At 34.8% G+C, this 21,897-nt stretch overlaps 1 protein-coding gene and 1 long non-coding RNA gene across 2 annotated transcripts; both read left to right on the top strand.

The window, feature by feature from the left end:
* The first annotated feature begins 5,390 nt into the window (after positions 1 to 5,390).
* On the top strand, positions 5,391 to 8,441 carry LOC124312932. The gene is made up of 3 exons (XR_006910654.1): positions 5,391 to 5,445; positions 5,522 to 5,782; positions 8,363 to 8,441. It is a non-coding gene; the product is annotated as an uncharacterized LOC124312932 (long non-coding RNA).
* Positions 8,442 to 8,558: 117 nt separating this feature from the next.
* On the top strand, positions 8,559 to 21,116 carry LOC124330005 (N-acetylneuraminate 9-O-acetyltransferase-like). The gene is made up of 4 exons (XM_046788681.1): positions 8,559 to 8,663; positions 16,497 to 16,704; positions 17,878 to 18,106; positions 20,843 to 21,116. The coding sequence occupies exons 1-4, from the start codon at positions 8,565 to 8,567 to the stop codon at positions 21,108 to 21,110; spliced, it is 804 nt and encodes a 267-aa protein (XP_046644637.1). The 5' UTR covers positions 8,559 to 8,564; the 3' UTR covers positions 21,111 to 21,116.
* The last annotated feature ends 781 nt before the right edge of the window (positions 21,117 to 21,897 follow it).

The raw sequence follows: 21,897 nt of genomic DNA, 5'->3' as shown, positions 1-21,897 counted from the left end.
TGAACTCCTAAGGAAATGTTGAGGATAGCATATAAAGGGTTTTATCTACAAAAAAAGACTAATTCATTCGTCTCATAAACTTTATATTTTTCCGAATTAACCGGGAATCAAATCCGTAAACTTTGAGTTGCCAACTTAGCTCGCTAACCAATACACCGATTTAAATATATATAATATGAGTACATGAATTTTGGAACTTAGCAATTTTTCTAATTCGTCAATGTAACCTTTTATTTTCGTCAGCTTTTACTTTATTCTCTTAACGGCCAACTTTCCCCTGCTGTGGTGACGATTTTCACTAAAAGAGCGTGATAAACAACTCAATATTGCTATTTATTTAAAACTTTGATGTACATTTTTTACGATAAATTTAAGCAAATATGAAAAGCTCTAATTAAAAAAAATACTTAAACCGTCCCGGTTAATATTAGGGAATGCAGTCTCAGGTGTGTGAAAACTATGCCAACTAGCCCTGGTTTCTCTTATATTCTAGAAAAAAACAATATTTGTGAAGTCCCGGCGGTTGCCCTGCTGCTGCTGATAACTTTAACCATGCCAAATGCCTAGAAATTTCGGGTATTTTTTTACAAAATTGTTTAATAAAATTTTAAAAATATTAAGTATACACATAGTGTCGGTAATTTTGAGCAAAAGATCCTTTTAAACATTCTATTTCATAGGCCTACTAAAAATTGCGTAAAATCGTCACTTTTTTATATTAGAAAAAAATTATTACAGAAAATCGTGTTGACAAAATTAAGTAACTTCACTATACAGTCGTGGCTGCAAGCATCACTATACGTTTAGCTAAAAAAACCGCCTTTTTACTGTGTATTGGCAGATGGTATAAGCCAAAGATAGAGGTTGAGTTACCTTATTTATTAATTTATTATAAAACTAGTTCTTTAGTTATTTTAAAAAATATAGGTATGTGTAGAGGTAAAAGTCAATTTTACCCGACCAAATTCACTTTACTTTACTTATGTAATTTACTTTACTTTATTTTATTCTAGTTAAGTAACTAAGCGGGAATGAGCCCGAGCGAAGCGAGGAAATAGAGGGGTTTTAGGTGGGTAAAGTAAACTATAATAAAGCAAAGTATTTTTGCAAATAAAGTACATAGCTACTATAATTTATTTTGGATTGCTTTACCCACATAAAAACCTTGTATTTCTTCACTACGCTCGGGCTCATTCCCGCTTGGTTACTTAACTATAATTAAATAAAGTAAGTTAATATTAAAAGAAATTCTTACTGCATATTAAAGAAATCCAGAAATTCTGCAGTTGAGATGACGTGATTTTTTTATTATGCACAAACAATCCGTAATACACTACTGAGTCGTTATTAGCTATAAAAAGCCTGGTCAAATTACAACTGTCAAATTTCTGTGAGATGTTTCACTACCACCGCCAGTAATCAAACTAATTCAGGTGTCGTCTGCTACAGAAATTCTCAGACGTTGCATGCATCACATTTTAAGCAATTATACTTTCAATATTAAAATTTAATGTGATAAGTTCTCCACGCATTACATGAAATTAAACTTAAATAAGAAAGTTTATTTTTATCAATGTGCAGTGTATAGCAATGAATCATAGAAAAAATGTTTTTTTTGTGGGGGGGAGACTCCCCCCCCCCCAACCCCTCTTCCTGTTAAGTAATGAAGTAAATCACAGTGTATTTACAATATAGTAAAATATATATTTAAGTAAAATAAAGGCACATAGTTTTACAAAGTAAAGTATCTACATCAAACCCGACTATACTTTACTGAAACATATATGTGTAAAATACAATAAAGAATGGATTTGATCAACTGACTAAGTATTCGGGAACCAGTACTCTTCCACAGCGCTAAACAACACTGTTTTCTTCCTTCGATTTTGAAAAAAATATGATAAACAAGATTTAAACAAAATAAACAAATTAAATATGAAATTATGGCAACAATGTATTTTAAATAATATTGCCAGTAAGCCAGTCTACTACACGGTAGAGAACAGAACGGTAGCGTAAAAAAAATTCTCTTAATTAAGTAAGAGTAAAGTAAACCGAAAGTGAAAGTGAAGTGAAAGTAAAGTAAAAAGTACTTAATTAAGTAAAAATTAAGTAAGAATTAAGTAATGAATTAAGTAAATCTAGTCGGCTAAAATAGACTTTAACCTGTGTAGAATTTCAAACCGCATTTTGGAATATAATTTTCGTTTTCTTCGTTTTTAATTATTTTGGTATTGCTAAAAAAAAAGTCGAGAATGGAACAATCCCTGCTAGCACGGCTGGTCTAATATCCGTCTATACGACGTATGTTCATCCATTTTTCGTTGTGTCTATTTTTCGTCGAAAAATTACGACGATACTACGTATGATTGGTAACATTCGCCTTCGGCGAATACACACCTCATTTAAAAAAAATACTACGTACTTTTCAAGTCTTTCTTCGATGTTGTGAACTTGTCTACTTTGTATGAATTTTAACTGTCTAATAGTCGTAATATTTTCACATAAACTAGATGTACTTTCCCTGGTTACAAATTACGTCCATTAGATGACCACAGTGGACGATAAACGGACGGACCTAATTTGGACGTCCATTGGATACATATATACGTCTAGTTTTGTTTAAGTCCATTTCAGTACAACAAATGGACGACCAATAGACAAACACCAGAATCAGAGCTAAAATGTTTCTGTCAGTTGATAGAACTCATAAAAACTAGCCTTAATTCAACATTTGAAAATTAGAAATTTCCATAAATTTATGTTTTAAGGTAAGTAACAAACAAAACCGTAAAATTTTAATGTACAAAAAATTTATTTCTATATATTTTATTTTTATTTTTCTTCTTTAATCATATTCCTTATTTAACGTGAATGTAATTATCTGTTAGCAACAATAAAAAGTGATTAGAATCCCTTCGGGTAACTCATAGATGGCGCAAAATAAATCAATTTGTTGGACCGGGGAGTGATTTTCCTGTCTGTCGGACATCGTTTCTTTTCCTATTCCGAATGGGTCTTCCTCGGTCGTCGTGACAATTTCACGTTTCAGCAACCTGATAAAATTCTAGACGACTTTATTCAATGGTTGATCGCCGATATTAGATTTCCTATAGGGGTAGAATCTGAATCCGAATGGAAGGCAAATCAATCGAAATTACGGGCTACGTTGGCCGGGGTAATCAAAGCTCGCGCCGTCGTCACTTTGTTCAGGGGTAAAATAGTGAAAACCAATTACGTGGGGTTGAAATCGTCACTTCAAAGACTAGGAAAAAAGTGTGAATTATTGACGAAGTTTGCAAAGTCTTAAAATGGTTATTCGGAGTATCTGGAGACAGTCAGCAGGTGAGTCGACCAACAGAAGAGCCCACCATTGTTCACGAATTGGAAGCACAAATCACACTAATAAACGAGACAGTTTGGAAAATCAGGGCAAGACTAGAAGCGATGGACACCCTGAGGCGGACGTGTGTAGCCTTGGACAAGGAGGTGGCTGGCGTAGGGAAAGATAGTTCCAATTTCTGCCGGGATATTTGGTGGAACTGGCAAATAAGAGACAAGGTCGACTAAGCGTTCAGGGCGGTAAGCCTAACCCTTGCATTGCTGGAAGACTTCTGGACAAGTCTGGGAGTGGGTTGGCCGCGGCAGCCATGGAACGTTTATGCACAACTCTGTTTCTGCCCGCTAAACTGAAAAAAGGATTGGAGGAAATTAAGAGCAATTTCCTAACAGGATGTTCTACCACGCTGGCGTTTCAAGCAGGCGAGATGTAGAAGATCTATGAAGAAGCCAGGGTGGCCGCGACGGTAGCTGGGGGTTGGGGGTCTGGAAGGGTCCGTTTATTCATTCCCTATTATTCTATGGTCCCTATATCCTATGGAAGTCTTATTTTGTGGTATTGCTTGCTGTCGTTACAATATTACATGACATTTTTTAAAATGCGAAGACACCTTCATCCACGTTTCAGGTTATTATTATTTATGAGACTTACTCTCTAAGAAATTTTTTGGCAAACATCTTGACATTATATCTCGGAAAAATATTACCGAGATAGATGTCGTTATTTGGTGATTTTCTGCCAATAAGCCTACTTCCGCGCGCACTCCTAAATGAAGGTGTGCCTTTCCAGGCCTAGGGCCTAGGTTTTGTTAAGTGTGATCAAAATCAACAATCATAAGTGGGAAAGTGTGGCAATCCATAATTGGCCAAGAAATAAGGGTTTATTATGAAAAACACGGGTCTCCCGCATACTAGTCGGATTTGCTTCCCTTGGACAATTCTCGATATATTTCAAAGTATACTTATGTTTATGTAATTCGCTGTTCGGACTTGTCGACTGATCTCAGTCGATCAGTATGGTCGGTTGGTAATTACTTATGATAATTTTGTTTATAAATGCTTATTTTTCCCGAAAATCATGAATATTGTAGTTTTTACACTCTTTATGCTTTTTCTTGAAATCTTGGGAATCTATTAAAAAATTATGTTCTTACATGTTTAATCCCCCGCCTCATCATCGCTTGTGAGTATTTCCCCTCCCCTGTCTGTTTTTGTCTGACCGTGATCTTTACCGTCTAGACATGACTCATTAAGGGAGGGGGGGGGGTATGCACACTGAAATGCCCACTTATACCTTTGAAAATACCCTTTGGTTGACTACAAATGCCAAAGGTCTTACGCGTGAATTTCTACAAAGGAATTTTTAGGTGAACCACCACACTATTAATAGGCACACGAACTGGTTTGATACTCCATTTTTTTAAGTGTAGAGGAAGCAAGGAAAATGCACACTTACTGCACACTTTCGAGGGTGCACTTTTTTTGGCTTAGGAGGGAGTGATTTTTTTCTTTAATTTAAGTTCCATAAAATAAAAAAACGAGCAATTAAGCAAATTAAATTCTTAAATTTTCAACTACTTGTATAATTTTGCTAATATAATCTAATATCTTATATAATTTAAGTGGCATAGAATTACAAAATTTCATTGGGAAAATGGACCATTTAGTAGGGGAATTGAGCCTTAAGTGAGAAATTTAAGCGAAAATTAAAGTATTTCTAGCTTCCTTTAAACTTTAAATTTTAGGTTTTTTTACGCTCCTCTGTAGTCTCAATGTTTTCCGATACCAAATTGTCGATAATCGGTAACCTTTTTAACATTGTGCCATCAAAAATAATAATGAGTTGTACCAAATTTCATGGTTGATAACAAGCCCCAATCTTCCCTAATGATTTTATTTGATAAATTCAATTATAGCATTTACTTATGATAAGCCAACCTATACTGTTTCAAGAAGTACACCTCTCTTCCCATAAGAATGCGAGAATGCTCGGAGTAGAAAAGAAAATTTTAGTCAAAAGTGTATTCAGTTTACTTCTAGCATCTGATGGTGAAAGTTTTATGCAAAAATATATGTAGTTGTGTCATTGGTTAAGCATTAGAATAGGTACACTTTTATATTATTCTTTTTTTATATCTACCACTTATTGATCGGTAAACTAAACATGGTTGATTTTATTTAGGTTTATTCTCAACAATTAAAAAAGTGAACTAAACAAGCAAAATTTTAGCAGTCCGGATAAGAAATAAGAATACAATTTTTCAAACAAAATGTTTCAGAAATCAGAAAAAAAAAATTTTCGAATCAATTTTAACTACTTCCCAATAACATTTATAATCTTTCAGATTGGAACTTGCATCCTTTCATGCATTTTTATTTCTCTGTTACTCTTTTCAATCAATGGAGTTACTTATATTGGGAGCGCCGACATGGAAACATCCACGTAAGTCAACACAATTAATTTTTTAAGGAATATTGTTTTTATTTTATTGTTTACAGAAGCTACCTAAATTTTCCGCACAGTTTAGAAAAATTTATTGGAAAACAGTTTTTATTGTCACAAAAAATCAAGTTCGATTTTAGAACTTTAGGTTCTTCAAGGGGTTGCCGACTCTTTTTCCCCTGGTTTAATCGATGGGAAATAGGGGCATTACGGGTTAATTTCGAGGAATAATACGAATTTTTTAATATTTCCTGTTATAAAAACGTCACTTTTAAATAATTAATGTAAGGAGGAAATCGAGGAAATTTTCTCCTTGGTTCACTTGAAATACAGTGGCTACCCCTTGGGGTTCTTAGACCTAAGTTTTATATCATATTAGATTGATTATATTGATTATTTAGGATCTTGTTTACGGGAAGGGTCCTTTTAAATTGGAATTTAAAGTTTATACACAGTCGAGAAGGCCAGTAGTTAATGGTACTTTGGCTTTCTTTTATGTGACGTAAAATAATGCTAGGTGGGTCCATTAGGGCCATAAGTATCTTTTTTCCTTTGTCACAAATAGTGAAGAGTAGGGCGACTGGCTCACTTTTTTTATCATTTCTCCCGTTTCCTTACTTCATGACGTATCTATATCCACCAAATCTTAAAAAAAGAACTAATTCCTGCTTTAAATAGTGTTTTTTTAAACCAGTATAAACCATTTCAGACTAGGTTATTGCCGCAATAGATACAATTTTAAGTTTTAAGCCTCAAACAGAGCTGACAAATGATGGATTTTCACCTTCAACTGCTGATAAATCAGCAGCAATCTTTTTCTGCAACAAGTCAAAGAATCTTCTTTTCAATCAACACTTTTCTAATTGCACTGTAAATGTGAACACAAAATTGGCTATTCCCGTATCTGTTTTTCTAAAATAAGTTCTAACCATTAAAAAAAACTACATTTCCGATTACTGGTTGTTGCTTCATACGCGACAAATACGCCCTCTGTTTCCAAGCCCATTTACCTCAAACAAGAAAGTATTCGGAAATTGCAGAAAATCTATAATTTCAACTTACATAACAAAAACTAGACAGCCGTATTTGGGTGATAATCTTGAATATTCTTCGTATTTTTTTTAATTTGTTTCATTGGTTCTTAAAGAAATTAATGTAGTTGGAACTTCAGTCATGAACACCCAATTTTAAGGCGCGAAATTAATTTTATTTTACATTCATAAACTATTTGAAGTATTACAATATATTTTTTTAAAGCTAACTAAATTTTAAATCTACATCTCTTCATTTTTCCAATTGTTTGTATCACATATAAAGTAACTAAAATTTATTTGAGCCAACTTACCCGTACGCCAGATTATCCCACACTTCCCTACCATAGAAAAATAAATTTTCATAAGTTCATTTCGTCATACGTTCCTATCGTAAGAAGTGATTTATGACCGAAGTACAGTATCCTGCACAGAAACTTGGACAGCGATTTTTTTTCCAAAACCACCTAGTGGCTGGTCAAATAAATTAAAGTCTTTGTTTTTGGAAAAAGGCAGCAGGCTGAAGAAACTGTTTTCATTTTCCAGACAAATAAAAAATCTTGGAATTGTAAAGATTCTTGGAGAAAATCGGAAAAATCGCCTTTTCAGCATTATTGACTGCATAGTTTTATATTTGACGTAGCCGTGTATGCTTGTGATGCTTATTTTTTTTTTAAATTTTTTACCAAATTTCTTTTTTTCTAGCTCTGGAAAGGGCATAAGTTTCTTCAACCTTCAGCCTTTTTCCAAAAAATAAAGACTTTATTTTTTGGACGAGCCGCTAGTTGGTTTAGGACAGAAAAATCGCTATCCTTGTTTTTGTGCAGGATACTGTACCATGCATTATAAATACTTTTCATTCGATACCATTAGTACCACCGTCGCTATTACTTTTCATTCATTATTATATTGTTTATTTTATAATTGTTTACCTCCAATTTTTTTTCATCGTCATTACACACAACAGTAATGAACAAAATGTAACTGACCTCATATCTGGGGTCAGTTGCCCTTAGTTTTTGTTTTTAAATCGTAAAATAACTAACCTAGATATTATTTGATTAGTTTAGAAAAAAAAATAAAGGGAAAGGGTGAATAATTCTCTTTTTTTAAGACTTGGTGGAACTTAATTCGTTAGAGAGAGAGAGTAAGAGAATTAGAGCTTAAAGGAAAAAAAAGAATCGGTCGACCCATTTTACCCTAGAAATATTAAAAAAATTGCCTGTATGAAAAAGAAATGAGTTTCCTTCCTTTATCATATTTTTATTATATTTTAAGTTATAATCCCAAGTCTACAGTAGAAAAAATATAGGAGAGAAAGTCATACGAATTTAAAGCACGAAATTTCTCATTATTCCCATTATACTAAACCATTTGGACGATTCGTTTTCCGTGACGAAACCTATACTGTTGACGTTAGGACTTTTTTTCCATAATTTTGTAATCATTAAAAGTTTGAAATTTTTCATAATTTGAGTACAGAAAGATGAAAATGTGAAATTTTGAGAAAAAAATATGAAATTATATAACTGAAAAAAATTAAAAACAGGAATAACCAATCAAAAAACGAAAAACCATTTTGCATCAATAATTTACTCGACAAAACTAAATATAATTTCGAAAAATGGGCAAGAGAATCATATAAAAATCAGTTGGTTTCAAAAACCCATTCATCATGCCATCTATTGCAGTACACGATTGAAAGTGCAGTTAATTGTTTCGATGTTTTTCACCGGGGACAGCACACAAACATGATTTATATGATGAATAAGGATAGAAAACATATTAAATTGAATTTTGTCTTCATGGGAGATTCAAGAATTCGTCAACAGTTTTACAACTTTCTAAAGGTATATTTGCTTAAATTATTTAAAGCTTAATTAACGATTACAATAAGTAAAAGGTATAAGAAAAAACAACACACAGATTTTTCAGAGACTTTCAAAGGCTTAATTACCAGCATGGCAACCACACAGCCTTTAAGGCATTTAACAATCAATCTCATGACCTTCATTGAGGAGAGGTTGGGTCATCCCACCATAAGCCACCGACAATTTTCAACCAGAAGTGTGTCCTTTTTTTCAAAACCTTTTCTATCAATTCCCACTCGATTGCTCTTTTCCCGCTCTATTGCTTTTTTGAATCATAAAATGTGATCGGGTGGTAAAAAAATTATAGCTGCAGTCTAAAAAATTGAATTAAAATTATTTTAAAAAAAATTACGACTGGTAAAGGTGGTGCGGTTGTCTTAATAAGTATTTCAAGACTTAATAACACCAACCAGATGTATCGTCAATTTCATGGCACTCTAAATTTTCTCGGGTCTTCTAAGGGGGTACTAAAGACTCGTTCACACTATGGTCTTTTCGGATAGCCAAAAGACGAAAAAAATTTTGATTTCGTCTTCGACTATTCACACTACAAATAAGAAAAGAATGACGAAAAAGAATGACAGCAGACAGATTTGGCATTGCTGATGTTGCCCTAATATCAAAAATTATTTGCGCATAAAAAATGGATTGCTGTGATTGGCTGTTCAGTTTTCGGCTTTTGACTTTCGTCTTTCCGTCGATTTGGTGCCGAAAAGTTTGGAAATTTCTAAACATTTTGGCGCCGAAAAAAACTATGGAAAGACGAATTTTTTGGGCGATTAGGCTCGCATTTCGGCTTGTTTTTCTTCTTTCGGCTAAAAAATAGCCGAAAACCACTAGTGTGAACTTGCGTCATTACCAATCATCATACGTACATATAAATATCATACGTCTTACGTCAACTTAAGACCATTTTTTAGTGGGCTCCTGGTGAAACGACCCAAGCCCGTACTAATTGCTACGGCTACTCTTCTCTCCTGAGTGTTTTAAAATATCACGGGAATCGAAACTTGTTTTTCCCGCATATTGAGCGATCGCCTTAACCATGAAACCACGAATCGTATACGATATAAGAGATGAAAATAAGAATTGTTAGAATAATGACAATAGTTCCCGACAATTTTTTTTGCAAGTCTGAACAAGCACATACAAGCGTTAAGACAAGGGTCAGTCAAGGGAAAACCTTGGCTTTGGACGTCGTCCAATAAAGGCTGTCTGATCGTGAGGCAATATGTTACTAAACAGTACATAATCACGGCTACACTTTCATCAGTGTTCCCAGCACTATGATTGGCTCTCTAATTCTACGGTTTTGCCAAAAAATATATACATTACCTTCCTAAAGTTTGGGAACGCGCGAGAGAACCTTATGGAAAAAGGCGTTTTTCTCGGCGTTCCCAAAAATACAATTTTCGTCGGATTGCGACGAATTTTTTTTGGCCGTAGTCATAATGGGTACCATAACGCTGATTTTTTTTAGATTTTTGCAATCAACGGAGGGGTAACTTTAAACTCGAGCCCTAAGTTGGCCAAGTTAATCATCTTTTTGACATCGTCAGATGTTAATATCAATTATAATAATTAAGACTGTGAAGAAAAGAGACGGCGTCAGGATTCAGATACTTTGTTTACTCGCAGGACAATACCCCCACAGAAAATTCCCCGTAATTCTGAAATTGCAATTACACATCCTTGTTTTCAATTTACAATTGACTAAATCAAATTTGACGCGTACAATATGAAAATGAAGACTATTGTTGAACTTGGGACGCTCTTCATTTCTTAGTATTTTGCGTCTTCCTATCTTAACCTGTTCTATAATTACATCCTTTGAAGTACCCTAATTTGCATATTGCTATGGAGTGTTCCAAAGTTATGGTTCGTTAAAAAAACTACCCTTCCATTGATCGCAAAATTAAAAAAAAATTGCTTAATCCTAACCATAATGGCTATGGCAAAAATAAAATTCGTAGCGTTCCTACGAAAATTGGGTTTTTGGGAACGCCGAGAAAAAACGCCTTTCTCCATAAGGTTCTCTCGTGCGCGCTCATGAGTTCCTAAACTTTGGGTGGGTATTGAAGCTAGATTTTCTTTACTAGATTTTTTTAAACAAGTTATTACTTTTAATAAAGTAGTACAGCAGGAAACTTGGTAAAGTAGAAAAAAATATGTATTATTAGGTAACTAGGTAAAACTTGGTAGTACTTCCTAGTTTTGTCACCACTAGGTGGGTCCATTAGTGCTCAAAAAAGAACAGCGTTAGCTCTATAACCTCACGCATAATTTTGACCACCAGGAATTGTCAGACGAACTTAATCTGAATCACCCTTTTCTTGCTTCCTATACCCCCTCTTTTGCCCTTAGGTCCTAAAGGCGAAAGACGAAAAGGGTGAAAAGGGGGGAAAAAGAGCAAAATTCATCACATTTAATGATCCGCACACCAAAAATGGCGTGAGGTCCGTTTTAAAGTGGGGAGGAGGTAATCTCAACTTTGAAGTGAGTTTACGGGGGGAAATTATCATTTTAAAAATAAAAAATAAAATGACATGAGAATCAGCGTGAAAAACTGATTCTAATTATATTTATTTAAAAGGAATCCCTTATTCATGCAAGGACCCTATTGAGAAATGCAGTGTGATCTTTTGAATTAATTCATCTGAAGGGTTAGCCGGGAAGAAGTGTGAGCTGAAGGCACAGAGGATATCCTTTGGGTCGGTAAGAAAAACTTTATCCATTAGTGATTCTGTATGATGATTATTTATTGGGGTTGGATACCTCCAACTTTTTTAATTGTTCAAAAATATCCTTTGGTTAAGGTTACTAAAGCAGAAAGATTTCCGACTATCTTTTTTTTCTTATCTGAGAGTCCTATGTGCTCAGCCTTTAGGTAACTGTATGCGTCTCTATTCCATTGAGATTGAGACACACGAGCATGTTTGTAGGAGTCTCTTAGCTTCTTACGGAGGGACCAACGATTTGCGGACCACCAATGCGTTCTTGTAGAGTCTCGGGAGGGATGAAATTGGAGTTTGCTTTTGAGGGCAGCCGACCGTTTTGATATCCCGAGGAGAGTTAAACGACTGTATAGTACTTGGGATGCTGTGTTGGTTAGCGAGGATTCAAGGTCAGTGAAAAAAGGGGCAGGTTGCAATTGAGGGGAAACGGTAAACGGATCTCTACACGAGCTAGTGGGCTAACACATCGACCAAAGGTGCACACGGAAAGAGATAAAGGGGTGGTCAGAAAGTGACGAATACGATGGGTATTGCCATTAATTAAGAGAAACGGTGTCCCCAGCCATAGGGTCGCCAACAAAGGACGTTTTAGCAGGCTTATGTGAAAGTAGATTTAGGTTTACATTGGAAACGGAGAGAGCGTTATTTAAGAAACAGAGTTCTAGGTTGACGCCAATATGGTCAGAGTGAACGCTATTCCATGCCTGACTTTTCACGTTGCAGTAATTGCCGAAAGTGGCATCTTTTTTCACGCACTGTGGAATAGCTTCACAAATAGAGGTGCGATGCGATCGACACCTGAGACGGTCTGCAAAAAATAATCAAAATACAAAATTGTTTGACAGCTTGACGCCACAGCAGCTTGAACCAAAGCTGCAGAACGAAGCGTTGAGGGAACTTCTAACGATAATAGCAGAGCTGAAATCTTGCTCGGAGGAGAGACTGTGAAAAGAAGAGTAGCCAGAATGAATGAATTTGGGCTCAAAAGAAGAAGACTCGGGGCATACTGTTGAAATACGTTTCTTCAATAAAGACCACATCAATATCCGGATCTAATATTTAAGATCCAGATCTAATGCTTTAAGGTTAGCTGAGCAACCATACGAGCCATCAGCATGATTTAGAAAGCAGGATACGCACATGAGATGAGGATGGGAAACCGCACAAGACTGAATAGAGTGTAACAGACTGCATCTGCCCAAGTTATCATTTCAACGATTGCGTGAACCATCCCTTATTGAATACGACCCAGCTCCAAATATCGGTTGCAGTTTGTTTTGCAGCAAAGGCTGAACCTAACTAAAGTAAAGTCGTCTAGATTGAAAAGGATACGAACACCGACAATTTTTCCCTTAAGAAGACTTGGAGGGTTATTTTTGGTTTGAAAATTTATAATGAGGGCACAGTTTTGTTATCTCTGGCTATAAATAGATCCATATTGCTGCTGTTGCTTCGCGCCATCCTCAAAAACTCTGCCTATCCCACTGACCCAATTAAACCTCAGAAAGGCTGGGTAGTAATTCTCTGGCGCATAAATATTTGGAAGGTGTTTTCCGCCTCTGTTTGCTCTAGAAGCTCTCGAGCTTTGTCGCAGTTTTTTTCGTCCCTGAAAAAAAATTGACCGAGTTTACGCTATGTTTTTTTTTTAGTTACTGGACTACTGGACCTTCTTTGTCGTTAACCAAACCAAATAAGTTGTCAATTTTTCTTCTCGTGATTAAACTGACCGAAACAGAGTCTCTTACTCTAGCAATAAGAAAAGGTTTAGCAGGGATGCTTGGTTGCTTTTTGGGTGGGGAGGAATTTACGTTTACAGGAGATGCGGGATGCTATTTGTTCCTTCCCAGAATTCTGCAGCTCAAACAGTCGAATGTACTTTTCTGCGAGTAAGAGTTTGGCAATAACGAGGTCTTTGCCCTTTCCCAGGTCACCGTGGAGACAAACTCTGTTTGTGACTTCTTTTTCCAATTTATCGATTTTCCTAGCCATGAGGGCTTCTCAGTTTTGACGAAGATCACGTCCTTTTCGAGTTTAGCAGAAAACTTCTTGAATTTACATATTTGCGTAGAGTAATCAATAAAAACGAAAGTCTAAAAGTCCAATTCGAAAGCGGAATCCAATTGGGAAGGGAAGTCTTCACCTATGTCGTCTTTCTGAAGCCTTTATGGGTTTTTCTCTTGAAGGAAACGAAAGATACCGAATTGCCTTTTTTGGTCACAATCTCATTTGGTTTGGCAACCAATTTGGCTTTACAACTAGGGTAGTACTTTTATCTTAAGTCAATTGACCTTGAGAAGGGGTAGGGATACTGAAGACATTGAGGTAGGACCCCAAGCAGACTCATCCTCTCCTGGGTCATCAACTTCATCCATTTAAAAAGTCATCCACGACCCTAGAACGGACCAAAACACTGTCCTTTCCACTAGCTCCAGGAGGGTACAGAGAACACCGCAGATGTGAGCTCTTCCAAGCTGATAAAAACTGAGGGACCAAGCCCTATTCAGTTGATGCTTACAACCAGACAGAACGGGGTGAAATTGATACCACATACTTCCTGCTTTAAAACAAAATCTTAAATAATACTTGGCAACTTACAGCCAACTGGGTTAACACTGTTTAGAAAATGGGTGCAACAACATGAACTAAAAGGTAAAAAAATTGCTATTACTAGAAAAAAGAGAAAGAAATAATAATTAGAAAAACTGATAAGTAAACAAGAGCGAGATAAAAGACGAGAGAAAATAGTGATGTGACTAGAACTTACGAGAAAGATCTGGCTAATTACAGAATCGGGGGCGGGGGGATTTACACTCTAAATCTTCTCGGACCTACTAAGGGGGTACACCCGAATCCATAAATATCTAAGCCCCCCCCCCCCCCCCCCCAAAAAAAAGCGCAAAAAAATAATAGTACCGCAACGAATTGTGCGCTTGCTGTCATCTAGAAATGTCTTTTTTCAACGTAAAATAAGTGGAAAGGATGGGTGATAAGCATATTGTTAAAAGCGCAAAACCAATTTTGTTGCGGTACTATTATTTTTCGCGCCTTTCTGGGGGGGGGGGGGTAGATATTTATGGACTAGGGTGTACTAAGACCTTTTTCTTAGTGGTTTTCAGGTGAAACGGCCCAAGCGCGTACTAACCGTAGGGGGCTCTCCGTATATACAGATAAGAAGGGGTAAGTATTCCACGTAAGAAAGATTTTTCAATTATTTTTAAAAGATTTCCCGATTCAGAAATCAAACCTTGGAACTCTCTCTACGATCACCTTAAACATTATACCACAATTCACATATCACAAACGAGATATGAATACGAATAATTAGAATACCTGAGAATACGAGTACCCACCAATTTTTTTTCTTGCAAGTCTAGAAGAGCCCAGAAATCGTTCAGAAAAGGTTCAGTCTAGGGCACCCTTGGCTTCGGCCGTCGTCCACTGAAGTCCTGGTAATAGTACGTCATGATTGTGTATTAGTTAGTGAATTTTCTTAGTACGCGTACCTTCGTATGGAAAGGTACGAAATAATTTTTTGGACACCCCTACAGAGGTATTGTTAAGCGCCTAAGTTCCCACCTTCCCACCAGTACTATCTATTACGGGACGAAAAATTTAGAGTGTAAGAAGGTGAAGAAAATAAAAAAATTGACAGAAATTGAAATTTTAAGATTAATTATGTCAAAAAGTAATTCACGGATACCTGAGATAATCAAGCATGAGATAAACCAAAGAATGTGTGTGAAAAACAACCAAAAATAATTTGATGCAAAAAAGTGAGAGAAAAAAATTATAATACTATCAACGAGCACACGCGACCCCGTTGTACGATGTTAGATGCTTAAAAGTAAGAAAATTGTAGAAAATTCATTCTATAATTTTAAAAAAGGAGCCAATTGTTTTATTCCTTCTACTTTTGTATAGTAGATTAAAAATAGACTATCTAGCATTTTTCCCTATTTTTCAACTATTTTTCTACCACAAACCTTGACACATAGTAGAATTTTTAATGTTAATCAAATGAAATTAAGTTGTTTTCAGAATGTGTAGGAAAGAGTAAGTCTAGAAAGGCCACGGGAAAAAATTCAACCTTTTCTAGTTATTTCGCAATGCATTTTATTAAAAGAATTGAACTTTTTATCCTGTATGCTTTATCATGGTGCCTTTCTTTCCCTACCTACCCTCAAAATTGATTTCGTGAAGGATACCACTTCTGAGAGCCTTCCACTGCTGCCGGGTCTGCGGAATTGCTTACTCTCCCCCACGTTTTTCTGAAACAAAGGGGTTTAGTAGGGACTGGGGGAAGAGTAAGCAATTCCGTATACCCGGCAGCAGTGGATGGCTCTCAGAAGTGGAGATCTGAACTAAATCAATTTTGAGGGTGGGTAGGGAAAGAACATTAATTGTTTTAAAAAATCGTGACTCACGGGTGCCATAGAAGAAACGCAGATCTTTTTTTAAGACCGTTTGCGTTTCTCTAGCATTTCCCAGTGAGTCACAATCGGAACCTATAGTAAGCCCATTTACATATGGGCCTCTCTACTGTCCGGACACTTTAAGGTTCGCCAAAAACCTACCCTTCCCATTATTTTAAAATTCTAAAAAAAAATTAGAATTGTTCCTGGTACCCAAGAAAATCTACAGAAAAATTTTCATTCAAATCGAATGAAAATTTGACCACTTTTTCGCCTTGCAAAAACAGCGATTTCCCATAAGGTTCTCTCGGGTGTTCGGACTCTTTTGGTGCCTACTGTATGTTGGTTTTCTATAACACGATAGTATCCGGGTTTGAAACTCTGTTTCAAGTTTCACCAGGCTATTGTTATATTAACTAATATTATATGGTTATTTTTTGGTTCTGTAAGGAAATTATAAAAAATTCAAAAAAAAGGTTGAAGTCATGAGAAAAAACGAGGTGAGAATAATGTGGAATTGTAGATTTTCATAGCAAATATTTAATATTTTATCATTAGATATTCTGTAAGTGTTTTATTATTATAACAGTCTAACAAGATTATTTTTTGAGACAGAAGTTTTTCATTCCCGTGAATTTATTGCAATTTTTTGTTTAATCATTCAGTTGATTCCAGACTATGATCGAGTAACAAATCCAACTCAAATACCAAAAATGTGGACTGCATTTCATGGTGATGTTGACGTAGATAGTAGCATTCTTAGTTTGCGAGTGTCATTCAAATGGCGACATCTTATTAACGATGATGCTATAAGAGTTATGTATCAATGGGTAGCTTCTGAACAAACGGAGAGACCAAATTTAATTTTTTTGGGTAAGCAAACTATACAGCAGCGCTATAGTACTTATTTCCCTTACGTCAAGAAAGGATGTTCGCATTGCTCCTGGCAATGGTGATATGAACACTCTTTCTCTGAATAAGCATGGCAATTCCTCCCGAGAAAAGGTTGTGTTAAAATTACGTTTTCAAACAAAACTCACTAAAATAAAGTACAATATTTTTAGAGCGACAACTCGGCGTGGGTTGCATAATATAAGTAATCTGGCATGTGGACGATCGCCCCCTTCGACAAATGCCCCCCTGGCTTTTCTCCAATTGCCCCCCGACTGTTGCCCCTCAAAAATAAATGCCCCCCGTAACTAATGCCCCCCTAACTAAAGCCCCCCTTAAATAATAACAACTGACCCCTTTGTCAAAAATGCATGTATTTGGTCATCAATTACTCAAAATATAGCAATTCAAGCTTTGCTTGGTGGACAATTGGGTGAACTATGAGCTATAAGCCCCTCCCCCTGAATGCTCTCAACGATATGAAAATTTTCTAAGTCCGATTGCACATTGCTTGTGTACTTATAAAGCTTAAAAGCGTAAAAAAAGAGCCAATCACAGTAATTAAGAATTATTTTTCCAGCTTAAATTATTTTAAAATTAATAGACAAAAAATATGAAAAAAGGAGTGAAGAAATTGCGACTTTGTACTCTGGGGTCGTAGATCAGAACTCAAATCACTACGACTACCGGTTTTTGAAAAATGGCAAAATGTAAAAATATATACTATTTTAGAGAAGAATTATTTTACAAAAGAAATTAGTATTTTGCTTCATAGAGGGGTGCGACCAGCCCTTCAATCAGCTGTTAAAAATTTTGACTTTTGCACTAAGCTCCTTCCCCTGGTCCGGAATATAAACAACAGTCGTATTTTTGGGGGGCGATAGTCGGGGGGCAATTGGAGCAAAGTCAGGGGGGCATTTGTCGAAGGGGGCGATCGTCGCCATCGCAGTAATCTACAGACTTTGCATATTAATAGCACAATTTTTTTGTTATTTAACACTAACTTTTTGATTTCTCAATATTGTTAATTGCTAATTTTAAAGCAACATCTAATTTTTTAATAAATCTTGGTTAAGTGGTAAATAAGTACTGTATTTTGCTGCTCGTGCATTTTAACTATGTGAAATGTTTAAAATAATACTTTGTGAAATCAAGGCATTGAAGTGTATTACATGATGCAACAGTATGGGGCCAATTTTCAACTTTATAACAAAAATCTAATGGAATTACGACTTATTCTTCAAAAATTATCAAATATCACCCAAGTGATTTGGTTGAATCAATATCCAACCCTAGAACGTTACGGAAACATAAACGATCGTAATACTGATATTCATTCAACGAAGATTCATCACTACAACAAATACGTTCATCATATATTTGGGTATGAATACTGTAATTTACCTGGAATTTATACAGTTATATTAAATAATATGGTAAGGCCTCTTTCCAGTTGGTATATTTTTTTAACTTCTCAAAATGCTTCTGATGTCAATGCAGCTTTTTCATTGTTCTTAACATAAGGAAATTTGCAGTAGTGTGGGTGAAAAAATCCCCTTTTCGCTTCGCCCAGAATAAGTGATCTATTGTTCGTTGCTTCCCCCTGATTAATTAATGTCCTAACGTCAGCTGCTGTGATTGCAATTTTCACGCAAGAAAACACAACAGTAGGCCTGAATAACGAAAAAGCACAGCAAACCATAATTTTTAAACTACAATAATTGAATTACTTGATAGAGCCTAAATCTGGAGCTTCATCCAAGAGCATGAATTGGGAATCAATTATTTAAAAAAACAAGAATCATGATTATATTTCCTGGTCTGATTCTACTCCAATGATTTAAATTTAAATTCAATTTAATGTTCTTCAAGCACTGTACTTCACTGTAGTTTCCTGAGGAGAGTTTGTATGATTAAGCATGTGATATCACTCACAAAAACAGATCGTCTCATCTGATCTATTGAGTATTTTGAACTGAGATCGTAAGACTTCTTACGATCTCAGTTCAAAATAAATAAGATCTCTTACGGTAATAGATCACTTTGGCTTTCTACTACAACTCCAAAACTGTTTGGAGAACTATGCAAAGTTTGAACGTAGTTTGATGTTGAACTTCAACTGGTTCTGAAAAATTATTTTGAAAAAATGAATGCAAATGAAAATAAATTTATTTTCATTGCTCTTTTTCAATATGATAAATTTATATTCAGATTCTAGGCTACTCTGAAAAAATATTCTGCTGGCATAATATTTTTTAGTATGACGAATGAAATTCATAGACTTTGGTTTTGAAAATGCACTACATAGTAAAAAAGGTATAACTAGTATTGGATTGGGGTCTCCCACATTTTACGGATATTGTTTATCACAGCGAATCTAATTATAATTTTACCTACACTTTTTCATTTGATATTTGTATTCGCTAAAGGGACAAAGAAAATTGTCTAGATTACAAATATTTTCTTATCAACCGGTGCGGTTGTAACTGAAGATTTGTTTAGTTTATAAATGGGATGTTTGCATGAAAATCATTTAAATTGAACTCTCAGAGAAGCGCTGTTTCCTAATAGGAAAGTATTGTTTAGATATATCTAAACAAAAGTCATTTGCCACCTCCTCCGAGACATAATGTTTTCAAATGTTTTGGAAACAAAAATGTTTTCTAAACCTTAAGCTCATTGTATCGAAAAAAAGGGGCGCGAGAACCGAATAATGTCACCCTAACTCTAAGTCTTCCTCTTCCTCTCTACCTCATCACACACCCCCCTCGCCTCATTTTCGTTCCCAACATCAACCCCCATCCTCCGGTTAGGTGACTGACAGTCACCTAACCGGAGTTGAGATGTTAGTCGCTGATTGACATCAACAATTTTTACTGTTAGCTTTTTTACTTTATTGTTTTTTGAGCTTACGACGAGGCCTTTCCGATAAGGCGGATTCTTGAAGCAGACTAAATACTACAGACAATGCGCCCAAAATCGGGAAAACTGACGTACTTAAGAATATTTATAACCGGAGAAATAAAAATAAAATGAGTCTGCTTTCTTTACTTGTTACGAAACACTATCTGTTCTTTCTAATAAAAATATCCAAGAATTTTCATAATATATATCAGCGACTTTTTCATAAAATCATTTTTATTTTTTTCCCATATTAATTTATTTCTTCAAATTTAAACATTAAAATATTTAAAAATTAAAAAAAAACTTACAAATTGACAAAAAATTTACTTTACGGCGATTATTTTTTGTCACATTGAAATTGAACAAAAAATAAAGTAATCTGAAAAAATCGAAAATAATATGTAATAATTTTGGGAAGTCAACAAAAGAAAAAGAAAATTAAATGGAAGACACAATTTTAAGGGCCAAAACATTTTTTATTTGTTGTTCCCATACCACTAGAACTATTTCAGTATTTTTTAAAAATTCGCATTATTAAAGACCAAAACAGGTAATTTTAAGAATGCAATCCCTCGTTCGAAAGACGAAGAAAAAAGGTGGGTGCCAAGTTACCCTGGTACCTACTTGCCGAAGTCTCCCCTATTTAGGTCTTAAAAATTAGAGAATTTTTTTTTTATCTTTGAAATGAAATCTTATATTTTTATATTTTTATTAGTTTCTATTCGATAACGCTTAAATTGCGTTACTTAAGTTCAAAAAATGAAATCTGTCGGTTTTTTACCTAGCTTTATCAAACCAGATCTTTTATTATAAAAACGTAGATTCTAAATATAAATTGATCAATTTGAGAAAAGTAAAAATATGTATTTTTTTTAATATGCTTATTTTCATGCGTTGAAAATGTAAGTTAAGGAGCAAAAAAACAATCCAATTGCTCCATTCCCCCTTTATTTAATGAGAAAAGGTAGGTAAAAAGTTATAAAAATAGTCTGAACCTTGTTTGGTTTACAATTACATTACTATCTGGCAGTATAGATAAATAAGATGCCTATACTTTAAAAATATTTTTATTTATCTTATTCGATAACAACTCACCCATACTATCCCAAATAGTAGGGAATCTACTTTATATTAACTACGAGTTTTTATTCATAAGTCAACGACTTATGACTTAATACTTATGAATCAAACTTGTTTTTTTTTAAATTATTTTTAGGAATGAAAGTAACATTCGAATATGGGATTCCGGTAATCCACTGGCAGAGGAATATGTTCGAGGTTGTGAAATTTTAGAACGCGAAATTCCTAATCCACAGTTTATTAAAACGGGACCAGAACAGTTTATCAACAGCAGACCATACGTTAACTGCTTGGATTTTATTCATACGGGATATTTAGCCTTATCAAAAGCCACTCAACTTCTATATAATGACATATGTAACGCGAAATTGTTTTCAGAACAAGTGTATAAAACTTTCAAATAGGGGACAACAAGGTATATTGGCTATAGGTAGGTATATGGTTCTAGTATATAATTAGAATGCCATAAACCTTAGATATTTTGCATGTTACCAATGCACATCTTAAAAAAATCTGATAAAAAGTCTAAAAAATGAAAGACAGGGCAATAAAATAAACTTGGCACCTCAAATTTGTACCCTCTTTTTCTCGTGTTTGTCATCTAGGAACCTTATACAATAATTTTTATAAAATTTAAAATGTATTTTAATCAATCATCTGCTTGATTTTCTCTTATTAAAATTATATTTTGTTTTAATAAATGCGAACTTTAACTAGGCTATACAATAAAATAACATTTGGTCCCCGTACGAAACTTTTAGCTTATATTTTTAACTGTTTGTTAATAACAGCTCTTGGCTAAGAAATCAAACCAATTATCATCCTGCAACTACCTCGAAATTTTTCATCTTAACATAATTCCACTTTATGTAGTAGATATCAGCTTTTATTTTCCAAATTAGGGCGTTTTCTTATCTTGATTAAAAAATTTAACCTTAAAACCAGCTTGAATCCCCCCTTGATATATTGTCCTAACTAATTCCAGTATGGAAGTTTTAATTTAGGGTTTCGCTCCACTTTTTTTTAGCAGATATCAGCTTTTATTTACCAAGCTAGGCGTTTTCTGATCTTTATTGAAATAATTAACCTTAAAATCAGCTCTAATTTTTCCTTGATAATATATTTCCTAACTGTTTCAGCTAATTCTACTATGGAATTTTTTATCTGTGGTTTCGATTAATTTGATCGAAA

This window comes from Daphnia pulicaria, chromosome 1 (genome assembly GCF_021234035.1).
Source record: "Daphnia pulicaria isolate SC F1-1A chromosome 1, SC_F0-13Bv2, whole genome shotgun sequence".
Taxonomy (NCBI): Eukaryota; Metazoa; Arthropoda; class Branchiopoda; order Diplostraca; family Daphniidae; genus Daphnia; species Daphnia pulicaria.
The sequence above is the reverse complement of the archived record's forward strand: the minus strand, read 5'-3'. Positions and strand labels throughout refer to the sequence as shown.